This window comes from Cyanistes caeruleus, chromosome 17 (assembly GCF_971803275.1).
Source record: "Cyanistes caeruleus chromosome 17, bCyaCae1.hap1.1, whole genome shotgun sequence".
Classification (NCBI taxonomy): Eukaryota; Metazoa; Chordata; class Aves; order Passeriformes; family Paridae; genus Cyanistes; species Cyanistes caeruleus.
The window spans coordinates 6,789,238-6,802,138 of record NC_141717.1 but is presented as its reverse complement, the minus strand read 5'-3'; the positions used below and the strand labels follow the sequence as shown (position 1 = coordinate 6,802,138).

Here is a 12,901-nt window from a genome sequence, read left to right as displayed (position 1 = left end):
TTTTGTAAATGTAAAACTTCATAAAGATGCAGAAGTTGTTAATTCTGTAGCAGTAAATCTTCCACCAGGTCCTTATCAGGAAAAATCACCATCTTTCTTGTTGAGAGGGAGAAAATAGCAGCATGGAAATTGTAGGTTTTTGTCTCTGATATTGTATCATATAATACACACTTGTCTTAACTGTTATATATTAAATTGTCTTAAACTGTTTATATATTCCAAAGGATTTTTTTTGTTTAAATTTTGATAGGATCTCAATTTCCCAACTCAGTCACGGCTCACAGGATCCATTCAGAAAGACAAGTGCCAGGCAGAGCTGTTCTCTGTTCTGGAAACAGAAGGCAAAACTGCCCGTCTTGAAGTGAGAGTAGAGTGCAAGCCAAAGATGACTCTGGAAATTCAATTCAGGCATGACCTCCCCCAGCTGAAGGAAATCCCAAGGGAAAATGAGCTGTCCATCACTGCACGGAAACACTTAAAATACCTTATTGGAGTTGGAATGAAATTGGGTGCCTGTGAGCTTCAAATGAATGGGGACTTTGACCCTGAAAAGAGCCTTCAGTGGAAAATGCTTATAGAAAACAAATGCCAAACAATTCAGGTATGGAATTTTCTCATTTAATGTTGAATTTATACATCGAAGCTAGGATCTTTGTACTTGATAAAGTCAAAAGACAGTAATCCAAGTATTTCAGAGAGATAGCAAAGAAATAAAAACATTCTCTTTTAATGTTGCATCTTACTTCTGGATCCAGTCATTCACTGTATTTGGCATATGCCAAATTTTCTGTTTGTCAGTACCTGCAGATAATGGACTTGCTTGTACTAGCTCTGATGTGTTTTCTAAAACATGGTTGAGAATTCTGCAAGGTTTTTCTATTCAGAAATAATGATTATTCAAAGTTTTCTTTGGCTTTATCATCAGTTACAATTTCTCAGCAGTTTGAGAAACAAACTCTGAAATAGTTTAAAAATATATGAAGTAAATAGGTAATCTTCAGGTCAGAAAATTCAGTGTATGGAAAGTTTGAGAGATATGTTATCACATTATGATCTGTGGATTCAATATTCAAGTCAGGGTAAATCTGAAGATACAAAGATGAGATTTACTTGTCCTTTTCCAAAAACAGAGCTGCCATAATAAACTTCTGTATACTGTCTGGTTTCACTGAATTTGTGGATACTTTGGGTCACTGGGACAATGCCAAGTATAGAACATTAATTAACTTTTCATTTAGGCAGGAAGAACTGCAACATTGTCCAGTGTTCTCTTTGTGTTGACTCATGTATCAAAAATAATCAGACATATTCAAAATGAGAAAGACAACATTTATAAAATGTATTAAAAAGCTCTCAAGATTTCTGAAACATTCTGTGCTTTTGCTGCCTGATACACTTGATTTTACAGCTGGGTGATTAAAGTTACTATTAGGAATTAAGTTTCAGGGGTATAATGTATTTGTGGTTAAGTGCAAAAGTGGTGATTTTTTATAGTTTTTCTTTCTTTTACAGGATCTTGGAGTACCAATGAAAATTGATGGCTCAGGCTACCTTTTGATGGATAAAATGAACCTAGATTCACAGACCCTGATCACTGTTGATGAAAGTAAATTCCGAGGACTCCTTATACTAAAAGTCACTGATGTGAGTACCCTGCAGGCTGTTTGAATGTGTAAACAAGGTACAGAGTAATGTGCTCTAACCTATGTTATTTGGAACAAATAGTCAGACTTTATGTTTTGACATGTAACTTTATGTTACTGTCAGACAGTAATGAATGCCAGAATATAAATGAAATAATAAAATCTTTGAAAATCTGGCACCTTCAATGATCAGCAACTGATGTATAGGATAATAGGATATAGGCTCTGGCACTTCCTGAATCATTTCCTTATTATGCTCTTTATGTGTAAAATTTTGTTACTTCTATTGGATGTTCCTTACATCACTGTGGTTTACCCTGCAAAGTAATAGGCAGTGATTAATTGAGACACTGATGTTTGTTTATTCAGTGAGACAGCAACACAGGGAAGGCTGTGGATCTCTTGCTTTTCTGTTGACAATTACAAGTTTGGATTCTCTTGTCATCAGAGCAGGAGAGCAGAGAACATGCACAAGGATCTGTTTCCTCCTGGTGTTTCACTTTCCTGCCATAACTGGTAATTTCTGCATGTTTCTGTGCCACAGAGAAACAACATAGCTAGTGGGAGTTTAATTCATATTAAATGTAGGACAGACAGATTTCTGGTTTGAGCTCTATTGCATTGATCTTTGGGTTCTACACATGCTTTGCTCTCTATGCTGTGAAATATTAACAGGAAAAACAAGAGTTGGATGCTGTGCTAACCCATAACATCCAAGAAGCTGCTGACATTGGCATTCCCATGAGGATGTTACTTGATGTGATATCAGAAAAAAACAGTGACTTCTATAAAGGATTTATTAATTTCTGTGTGAACAACAAACAAGTAAGTTTTTCTTCCATACCAGTAGTATGTGAGATAGAGGTTGAAATAAGCTAACTGATTTGGTAAATAGTGTTTCTGCAAACAATCCAAATGCAATACTTCACAGTGACTTAGTGGGTTAGTTCTAAGGGCCTTAATTAAATGAAGGTAGTATCTTTAGGCCACTCCTTCTGTGCGATTGCTCCTTGAAACAAATTTAACATCAGCAATGATCCATGACTCACATTTGTAAATTATATAAAACCTTCCTTATCAAAAATCTTTACTTGGTGCAGCATATCCCCTTTTATAGTACGAAGTTGTGACTTCTAAAAAAATTAGACAGTTCTTCACCATAAAGTTTTAATAGTTTTCATAATTTCATTCTGACATGTAAATTAGTCCATATCAGAGATGTGCCACAGTTAACTTTTGTCGTATTTACTTGAACTGAGCAGATTACAGAAGAACTGAACTTTGTCCAGAAGTTGGATGTTGTGTCTCTTAACTACAAGCTTACTCATAACATAGAGACATTGAAGACTTTGCAAATAAAAGACAGGATTGAGTTGCAGGTAGGTTATCAACCTGGAGCCAGGCCACAAGGGGAACAGCAGCTGGGGAAGAGATGGCACATTTGCTGTTTTGGTGAAGGTGGAGTTCAGGTGCTCCCTTTGTTCTTGTGGGGAGTCCAGAAGCTCCGTTTGTTCTCACGGGAGAAGAGCTTAGATCTGGACTTTGCACAGGCCTGGGATTGGAGGTTGGCTCCCAGTGTGGAGTGAGAGGAAAGTACTGCATTTATGTATCTGACAGAGCTGCAGTGTCTCCTGGACAGAGAACAGAGGGGAACATTGCTGGGGTTTCACTGGATCCTGTCCAAATGTTTTTTTTCCTTCCAAACTCTGACTACTTGGCATATTTTTTTTTATCTGAGAAACACGAGACTTATTAACCATGTAACTCAATAGCATTAAAGCATGGTCATATTTGAGAATACATGTTAAATGGTTGAAGTCTTAAATAAAAGGGACGAGAAACACGAGACTTATTAACCATGTAACTCAATAGCATTAAAGCATGGTCATATTTGAGAATACATGTTAAATGGTTGAAGTCTTAAATAAAAGGGACATTTGTAACTATGTTGTGTTATAAAATGATACAAAGATGCATCTTTGAGACATCTCTGAGATTATACTGTCTCAACCAAAGAAAGAACTCTGACCAGTAGGAGCTTTAATTTTTATAATTCTGTCTTTTCACAATTTACTTTTGTTGCACACAGGCTATCTTGAACGTAAAAGTCACTAGAAGCTTTAGTTTGAAAGTGCTTTATGGTGCTCACCTAATAGTTCTTGAAGGACAAATCCAGAAGTTTGAAACAAGTACCAACATAACAGGGAATTTCCATCACTCTTTGCCATGGCTGCTACAAGCCAGAGTCCCATCATCTTTACAGGTAGCTTTGGGTTTTTGTTGTTTTGTGGGGTTTTGTTTTGCTTGTTTTTAATTATAATTATTGTTCTATATAACAATGTAATTCAAGCTCATTACTTGAATGAAAACTCCGTTTTGTAAGGTACAGGATGGAAGCTGAGATTTTCTGATATTTAAAAACTGGATGCCTAAAATTTGAACTACTGAAGGAGAAAGTTTCTCCTTGACTGCTATCTGAATGAGATTCTTCCATTATGATCAGTGTTAGTTGAGTGGGTACTGTTGATATTGTAGCTCTACAGGAGAGCTTGAGCACATTGCACCAGGGACTGGAGTTGTTCCTAAGCTCTTTAACAGGAATTTTATACTGGAAGAAGTATTTCTTTGGGTGCTATTTTCAGGGGAAGTACTGAAGTACCTACTATCTGGTAAATATTGTCAGTAGGTGTAGACTGAGTATCCTTTATAAGAAGAGAGTTGCGTCTGTGGGATAAAAAAGAACCTAATGAGAATATGACATGGATCAGTGAGGCTGGCATGGCTTGACATTCATTCAGTTGAATGAGCTTCATACTTGAAAGTCAAAGATAATTAATGAAAGGCCAGGAGACACTTTGTTAATGGATAGATTTTGACATGAGTATAGACTATAAAGAACTTTCACTTCCATTTTCTCCTGTCTTAAATAGTATTTAAATATTGTTTTGAGAACTTATACCATATCATTTTTTAGATAGATGTGGTTTTTCAAGGGAGAAACACTACTCAAGAGAGATATGTGCACATTGCAGCTGGAGAAACATCAATCACATACATAATTAACTCCTATTATGTTGGCCACCAAGTGGATCTCTTCTGCCAGAGTGTGCACAGCAGTGAGGTACTCCAGGCATCTGGTTATCCTAAGGCAATCAGCTTGATTTTCAGTTTCCAGAAATCAGGTGGGTACCTGCCATTCCTGGCAGGATTTTTTATTCTATAATAGTTCTTTGAGGATGTTCCTTCAACAGCTACAAACTGACTAAGATTTGCTGGTAGTACCTAGAAAGAGACTTTATCTTGTTTGTAAGTAAAATTGTCATTCTGAAACTGCATCTGTGATTAGCTGATGAAGCCAGCCTACCCTCAAATCTTGCCCTGGCATAAATTCTATCTGCATTTATCTTTTACACTGTGATCAGGTACCTTAAGTGTCCCCAGGGGAATATATTCGTATTGAAGGAAACTCAAAAACTGCAATTCCTGCACCAAAGGGCAGGAACTACTGAAGTTAGCAGGCACTGAATTAATACTAATGTGAGTGGCATCATCTCCTTTCACCCATTCAGAAAAAAACAGCAGGATGAGAGGTTGCTCTCAGGACAGTCACAGTCACCATGTGATTTCCACCGTAAAACCCACATTTTTGTGGGTTTTGTCTTATCATAAGATAAATAAAGAATCTGGGGGGATTCACATCTCTTATTTTTATCTTTTAGCAGTCTCGTATTTTCCTTTTCAAAAATGAAAAGCTGGTAGGAAAGTGGGGAAAGGTCTTCAGATCATGTTCTTTGGGCATTGTTGAGCTGCTGTAGCTGGAACCAAAGGAGTCACTGGAGGTCAAAAGAGCTCAGAGCTCTTCCCCAGAAGAGGCTGCTGCAGGCCAGGGATGCAGTTTGCTGTATGGATTAGTCAGCTCTTGCTGCACAAACACATTCCTGACTGGAACTAACTTGTCACTTAACACTGGATGTGGATACACAAGCTCTGTTACCACAAGACTTCGCAAGGACAAAGTTCAAGGACATCCAGAAAAACTCTGCCCTCCTCCAACCACAGGCCAGAGTTCTTGTAATCCTGAATGATGACTTTGTCTTGATTAATATATTAACCTAAAAGCTGTCTGGATTAATTTTATGCAGGCAGTACTGAAATTTCTCAAAAATTAGCTGTTTCTCAAAAATTGGCACTGTTTTGTCCCTTCTATATAGAAAACAAAGCCAAGACTGCCTGTGAAATCCAATATGATGAGAAAGATGTAACTGTGACTGTGGATGTTGACACAGACTTTGAACTCTTTGGTATATTTGTGTTCATGGCAGAGGTGAAGCATTCCATATCACTTCTCCATCACCTGGGACTTCCCTTCTTTCTTAAGGTAATGCACCACAGAACTTTTGCTGTTTTTTGATGAAAGCTGTCACTTGAGCTACATTTGCATTAATCCAGAGCACTGCCAGTGGCCTCAGTGAAATGAATCCAGGTTTATATACAAATGCAGCTGAGAGCTGACTTGGCCCAGTTTATCTGAATCCTCTTTGACTTACGTACAGAGCTAGTGGTCTGTTTCCAAGGAATGTGGTCAGGTACCTGAAATCCCCAGTTTCAGGGTTAATAATTTCAGGAAGGCATGTACTTACTGTCATTTTGCAGCTGATAGGGCTCACAAAGGTAGAAAACAGCTGTCCTTCATTCCTAGAGAACTCCTTGGCTTGGTTAAACCAATTCTAGCACAAATTCCTAAAATGCGTCAGTGTTGAATAAACAGAAGTAGATTTATATTCCAAACTACTTGATAGGATCAACAAAGGCTGTACCTGTTTATCCCTTGGGAGAAAGAAGCATTAGTTGAAATGTCCCCTTCCCTTTTGAAGGGTAGTACACAGAAAAACACTTCCAAGCGATCCACCACCTTCTCTTCAAATAACAGGACATGTAGCTAGGATGCAAGAGTAAAGGTCCACTTTCCTGAACATAAACATTAGATCAATATTAAACCTGCATATTAAGTATCAGTGTTTCAAGGGAATATTGCCAACCTTTTATTGAAAGGTATATTTTCACTGCTTCTTCCCCATTAATGTCTTTTATCCTCTAAATGTTTGAATGGAAAAAGAAAGGAGATGGCAATTCTTGAGGTGCTTTATTCATGTATAAGGTATGAGTACAACCAGGGGACTTCAGGAATTGCTGTTCCCACAGACTTTGGCAAATACCATTGTTGATATTGAAGCATGGGAAATGGCCCTCATCTTTCCCAGAGAGATTCTTTAGCATTTTCAGGATAAGGTGGTAGATGATGCAGCAGCTGTGGGAGGACGAAAATGAAGAATATGCCCTGGAGTAAAAAATTTGTGGAGCCTCATCTGTTTCTTAAAAAAAAACCCCCAAAAAAAACCAAACCAAAACTCACAAAAAAACCCCTAAAGCAAAACACAAAACAGAAAAACAAAACAAAACAAAAATTCCAAAAAATAAAAGAGCACACGATTTCTTTCTAGTATATAAAAATGAGAGTATAGGAGACAATAATAAGAGCCAGTAGCTTTAGACTTAAACTAGATAAGGCTACATTGAAAGTAACACTAATATTTGTCAATAATGGAAATGAGTAGCTATGGAAACATACACAAAAAAAGGAAGACCTCTCTTGAGGCTCTTGGTTTACATGTAGGAAGCATCCAGAAGGCCTGTCTGGAAGATAAGCTTCAGTCAAGATGGTGGTTTTGAGTGAGTCAAGAGATTGTGCTCAGTTGAAGTGAAATGATGGGTAGAAGTTTTGCATGTGATTTGTTTATTTTCCCCCTCCACAGATGACAATTCAAGAAGTCATGACTGAAAATGAAACTGAAGGTGCTCTGAGGCTGACCTATGAACAAAACAAAAACTTCTCCTTTTCCATCAGTAGAAAAAGAGACCAGCAAGGGTAAAAGGGTCATTCTGAGAACTATAAAAAATGTCACTAGGCCACTGTGAGTCCATGGAAAACAGTTACTTTATTAATCACCAAATCAGTGGTGAAATGGATAACAAAACTTGGATGAAGTGAGTAGTCACCAAATGCTCTGTAGACCTCAGGGAGTTTCTGAAGGGCTGCAGACAGATTCCTCCCCTCACAGCTTGGGACCTGTCTCTCTGCCTGCCCACACAGAAACCAAGTAGCAGACAGTGAAAGAGTCCGTGAAACTCAAGGCCTGAACCAGACAAGTACTTAAAAATATAATGTAACTTGACATAACTTTAAATCTTATTAAATTGTTTTGGCACAGTTGAAACTTGTAAAATTATGGCAACTTGGTTTTCCAAGCTGATATCAGTATGGCTGTATCTGCACAAAATTGTAGGCTTTTAAGGATGTTTAGAGGTATGATATTTTCAGCCTTGGGGTATTTCAGATATTTCTTAAGTTTCTAGCAAAAGACCTTTGCACTGAAAAGTCTTGTAAGTTCTGTTAAAATCTCTAATAATTGTAAATTCTAAGTTTATAAACCATTACAGTGCTTGAGAAGTCAGATTCCAAAATACCTTTCTCATTTTTAAAAAGCTGATGCATTTGCTATGGCAAAGTGATTTTTGGTCCTGTGGTTACATTCTGTCCCTGGGATACATACACAGATTTTTTGCTGAGCTCAGAAGTGGTCATTTTGTGTGACTGCATCAAAACCTGGGAGCTGGGTAAGTGTTCAGTGGCAGGTACTGCCATTTTAACTTTGAAAACTGGGGCAGACTTGGAGCTAACTCTGATGAACTTGTGCTGCCAGCAAGAGTTGCTGAAATATTGTTGAACAATACATTTCTTCCCTTTAGTGAAGAGTTGAGTATAAAAGCACTCCAGAATCATCCCTTCTTTCTACAATACTTCCCCTGTGCAGCAGAGCTGTCTTCTAAGGTAACTTATCTGCAAGTAATCCATTGCAAACATCACTGCAAAGTAGCCTTGTCTAATATGTTAGGAGTCAAGCTGCTTTAATTCTAGTACTAGTATCTCTAACATTTTTGTTATTGTTGAGGATGTTCCTGTTTTTAAAGATGTTAACAATCCCAGTCTTTTTCCCCCCTTTTTTTTTCTTTTTTATTTTAAATTAATGGGTACTTAAAAAGGTTAATTATGATATGAGTGAAGCAAAAGGCAAACTCTACCTCAGGATGGAAAAAAGGGATTTCAACGTTTCAGCAAAGCTAACTTTGATGGGAAGCAGCTTCACTAATGCCATTGAAGTGGCACAGACCATGGCCCAGGTTGGTACCATCCACTGATGGCAAAGGCAGGCTGTGGTGGGAGGGCACTCAGGGGGTGGCTGCCAAGCAGTGAGGGCCAAATGCAGCTCCTGCTGTGTGAGGTGTTTTGCCCTTCATTTCTCCAGTAGCACGAGCAAACATTTGACTGTGGATTAGTTTGAGCTTATATTTGTTTGCTCCTATAGATGGAGCACTCACAGTATTTATAGTAAATAAGAAAAATAATGTGTTACAAATTGAACCAGTTTTTATAATGTAGGTACCACACATTTTTTTCTCTAAATACAAAAAGATGTTACAAATACCTATTGTTGTTTGTGCTATCTGCTGGATTTATTCTGTGGGACTCTTTATGTTGTAAGGATTATTCTGTCAGATAAAAGAAAATCAAACTATAATAATCAAAGACTGTTGTAAAGGAAATACTCAATTGTTTATGTATGTTCCATTAGTTGCAAAGATGACTTTCTGTAGAAATGAAGACAATTAGAAATGAATAGTAGCTTGTACAAGAGCAGTGGGCTTAGAGCATCATTGTGCTAGACCTTTAAAAACACTTTCCTACAGAAAGGACTTTGTGGTACCAAAATTATACTTAGGTTTTACCTTCTCAGAGAACTTGGGGTTTAATGTTTGCCCTCTTTTATTTTTAGTTAAAAATTCTTCCAAGGCAGCTTGTGTTTATGACAATTTACCAAAAAGGTAACAGAACTCGTCTGCTAAGGCACATTGCCCTGTGGGATGGAAAAGAGATAAAGCTAACAGGCACTTACACTGGACCCTTCCCAAAGCTGCCTGGAGGTCATGGCATGCAGGGTAGGTTTCTCAAGTCTTTTACAAGTGTTCAAAGCAGACAATAAAATAAGCTACATAAATTTGATTTCAAAATGCATGTCCAAAGCATTTCAATACTGTTTCAGATTTAGGGCTTCTAAGGTCTTATTTGCTTTAAATTCATTATAGGTCTGGCTGTTAGAAGTGTCCACTTCAGAATACTCTTTCTGCTTTGTGGATATGGAACATAAAACTTAAGTACTGGGTGCTGAAGGGAGCACTGGTCACACTGGCTCCTACTTCGAGGTGTTAAACCCTTATGTTGAGGCTTTATGATCTGAAAATAGAGAAGATAACTGCACTTACCTGTTTGAGTGTTGTAAACTGTTCCTCTTCCAGTGTAAGGCTATCTCAGTTTCACACAGGTTACTTCCCTGGCTGTTTTTGCTGCAGTTGCTCTGGGTGTAGCTGTCAATCTTTTGGCTATTGCAGGTAATTACTGTTCTGCCAGTACATAGAGAGAGGATTCCTGTTTTCACTTACATTTCCTCATGTGGAGCAGATATCAGCACAGTGAAGTCCTTGTGGCTGCTGGGTAGGGGTGTGTGTGTGAGCAGAGACCATGTTTCCCTGGGAACCAAGGGATCTCCTGATGCCTGTGGGAAAATGTCCTGGGAATGATCATGATTCCTGGTGGGAAATCTGACTTGTTTGTTTTCTTTGTAGTGGAGCTTCTCCATTCTCTCTCCAACCCTTTTCCACGACATGTCTGGGTCAACTTGTATGTGAAACATTCAGCACGCAGTCACCGGGATGATCTTACTGTAGTTTGGAATGAGAAGGACAAGGTACAGTAGCCCAGAGCAAACAAAGGTCAGGAGAATAACAGGAATGTCAAGAAGAGGCCTTTTTTTAATTAAAAAAAACACTTAGCAAGCAGGGAACTTGACTATAAGGCAAACTATCCCCCTTCTTGGATGTATAAAAAGTTCTGACTGTGAAAGATGAGCAGCTGATATTCTTGTAGGAAGTATTTTCAGGCTATAATATCTTTTTGTTTCAGTAATCCAACACCTTGCTGCTTAACCAAAGGTAATGAAATGCATAAGCTTCAAAGCACTGGGTAGAAGCCTCTGAGAGTAGGTGGGAAGAATAGCACAAAGGTCATGAAGCACCTTATGGACAAGGAAATAAAATCTAAGACAAGTGAGTGAGTGTGAGCATTAGCTGAGATTGAAAAGGATGAAGAACTCGTTGCATGGGTATAATCCTGGATTTTACCCACACAGAAGTGGACACATACCTTGCTTAACATTCAGCCAAAGCCATGGCTCTTTTGTATTTTATTCTTTTGCTCTCCTTATTAGCAAGACTGATAGACGTGGAACTGTTGGATCCAATCCCTGTTTTCATAAAATAAGCCAGGTCTATTTTTTAAAAATATCAAGAGTGAAAAAGACAGAACTAGGAGAACATAGAGTAGATTGATTTCCTGATGTGGTTAATTTGGGACACTTTTTTGACTTGCTGTTAACTGTGCTATCCTTACATGTACATCTGAAATGCAGCACCTTGGATAAGTATTACATTATTTTCTGAATAATGGAAAGATAGAAGACGTTGTATAAAATATTCTACCACACATAAACATAAATGTGGCTGCAAAGAGCATGGAATTATTTTATTTCTTTAAAAAGTGTTAAAACTACAACATTTATTTTAGCAGTTGTATAGAATGTATTTTTTACTTCTGCTTAAATTACCACAACTATCTAAATGCTACCACAATCTAAATTACCACAAAATTATTTTGCTCTCAACAGCATAACAGAATTTAGTTTCTGATAAAGCAAAGACTTTTTCTTGTGCTTTAACTTTGAAAGCTGTGTCTAATAATTGTGGCAGCGCAGCCCGCAGTGCCTAAAAATAAGACCAAAATTAAGCCTCAACAAACTTAAGCATTGTTCATGATTTGATGAAAATACAGAGAGTAGTTCTGCTTTGAGCTGTTCTATACAGGGAATTCCAGCAGCAAAAATTGTCCTAATTTGAACATTAATTTGCCTCACTTCTTCAGAAAGGACTTTATTGTGCACATAATTCACCTGAGGACAAGGTACAGGGAAATCTTGCTGGGTGCATGTTTGAGGTCAGTATGTGAGAGGTGTTTCATTTCACAAGTTCCTTTTCCATCTGTTGATATGGATCAGATATCAGTGTCATCTTCTCTGAAGTTTGGAAGACACCGGACAAGCTACAGAGCCACTGTTGCCCACCCATTTAATTACACTCTGAAGCAACTGGAGGTGCATTCCCTGTCAGAAAGAAGGGGCAGAAAGTACAACCAGCAGGTGAGATCATGAGACTGGGCTGCAAAACATGAGCTGTAATGCTGCATTTACTGTGAGTGTGCCTTTCCTCCCTGAGAACCACAGAACCAGAAATCATCCTGAAAAATGTAAAGAGCACTGAGTGCTCTTATCCCCTGGTGTCCAAATCACCAGCACTGTTTCCTAGCCAGCAGCCTTGTACTTTTGGCATTGACCCATTTTGGATGGGAGGAACCTAGAAATGCCCAGGAACCAGCCAAGCAATGAAAATGAAGAAAATTTTGTCCATAAAGCAATGAACAAACTCCTAGTCTGCACACACAAGAAAAACAAACAAAAAAATTCCCACAGTAAAACCAAACCAGAAACCCTTTGATACCCTGTGAAGAAAATGTAAATTTTTGGATTGTATAGGAAATTGCAACACAAATTTGAAAATGTGCCAGGCTAGAAACACTTTAAACTACAGTTGTGAAGTGCACTTGCAAAGCATATATAGGGGAAAAGAAGAGGAACTCCACAAATCATCTTTCAAGATCAACTACAGTATAATTTCTCTTTGACAATGCATAATGTTGGTCAGGACACTGCAGCTGCTGAGGCTGAAGACTTTCAGCAATAAGCTGGCAGCTGTGTGGTGTTTGTTCATCTGAAGCCCTTTGGTGCTCTGGGGGGGTTTGCACAATACTCCTCAGTATGGTTCCAGAATTGTATTCAGAGGAATAAGTTCTCTTGTGGGGTCATTATTGCAGTGGTGCCAGTAATTGCTTTGCATGACAGACCCCAGACAGCTTCCAGAGAGGGTAACAAAAGCCTTCCATGGCCTTGGTTGTAGAAGTGCAGCTTCCCTGTGTTTGTCTCAGGCCCTGGAGCTTCCAGACCACAGAGTTCCATGGAGTTTGAACATGGATCTGT

The 12,901-nt window shown here is 38.3% G+C and overlaps 1 protein-coding gene and 1 long non-coding RNA gene across 4 annotated transcripts in view; one reads left to right on the top strand and one right to left on the bottom strand.

The window, feature by feature from the left end:
- APOLTP (apolipoprotein lipid transfer particle homolog) overlaps window positions 1–12,901 on the top strand; it is a 79,859-nt gene that overhangs the window by 49,391 nt on the left and 17,567 nt on the right. For all 3 annotated transcript variants that reach the window (XM_086853648.1, XM_086853649.1, XM_023936617.2), the window contains 13 exons: window positions 251–601; window positions 1,513–1,644; window positions 2,319–2,468; window positions 2,906–3,022; window positions 3,733–3,906; window positions 4,618–4,825; window positions 5,855–6,021; window positions 7,457–7,569; window positions 8,451–8,532; window positions 8,745–8,882; window positions 9,536–9,698; window positions 10,383–10,504; window positions 11,867–12,007. In XM_086853648.1, coding sequence (XP_086709774.1) covers window positions 251–601; window positions 1,513–1,644; window positions 2,319–2,468; window positions 2,906–3,022; window positions 3,733–3,906; window positions 4,618–4,825; window positions 5,855–6,021; window positions 7,457–7,569; window positions 8,451–8,532; window positions 8,745–8,882; window positions 9,536–9,698; window positions 10,383–10,504; window positions 11,867–12,007 — 2,058 coding nt within the window. The remainder of the gene's footprint in view (window positions 1–250; window positions 602–1,512; window positions 1,645–2,318; window positions 2,469–2,905; window positions 3,023–3,732; window positions 3,907–4,617; window positions 4,826–5,854; window positions 6,022–7,456; window positions 7,570–8,450; window positions 8,533–8,744; window positions 8,883–9,535; window positions 9,699–10,382; window positions 10,505–11,866; window positions 12,008–12,901) is intronic.
- Window positions 600–8,092, bottom strand: LOC147650035 (uncharacterized). Its single transcript, XR_015277181.1, has 2 exons — window positions 3,488–8,092; window positions 600–3,391 (listed from the first exon to the last, which is right to left on the bottom strand). It is a non-coding gene; the product is annotated as an uncharacterized LOC147650035 (long non-coding RNA).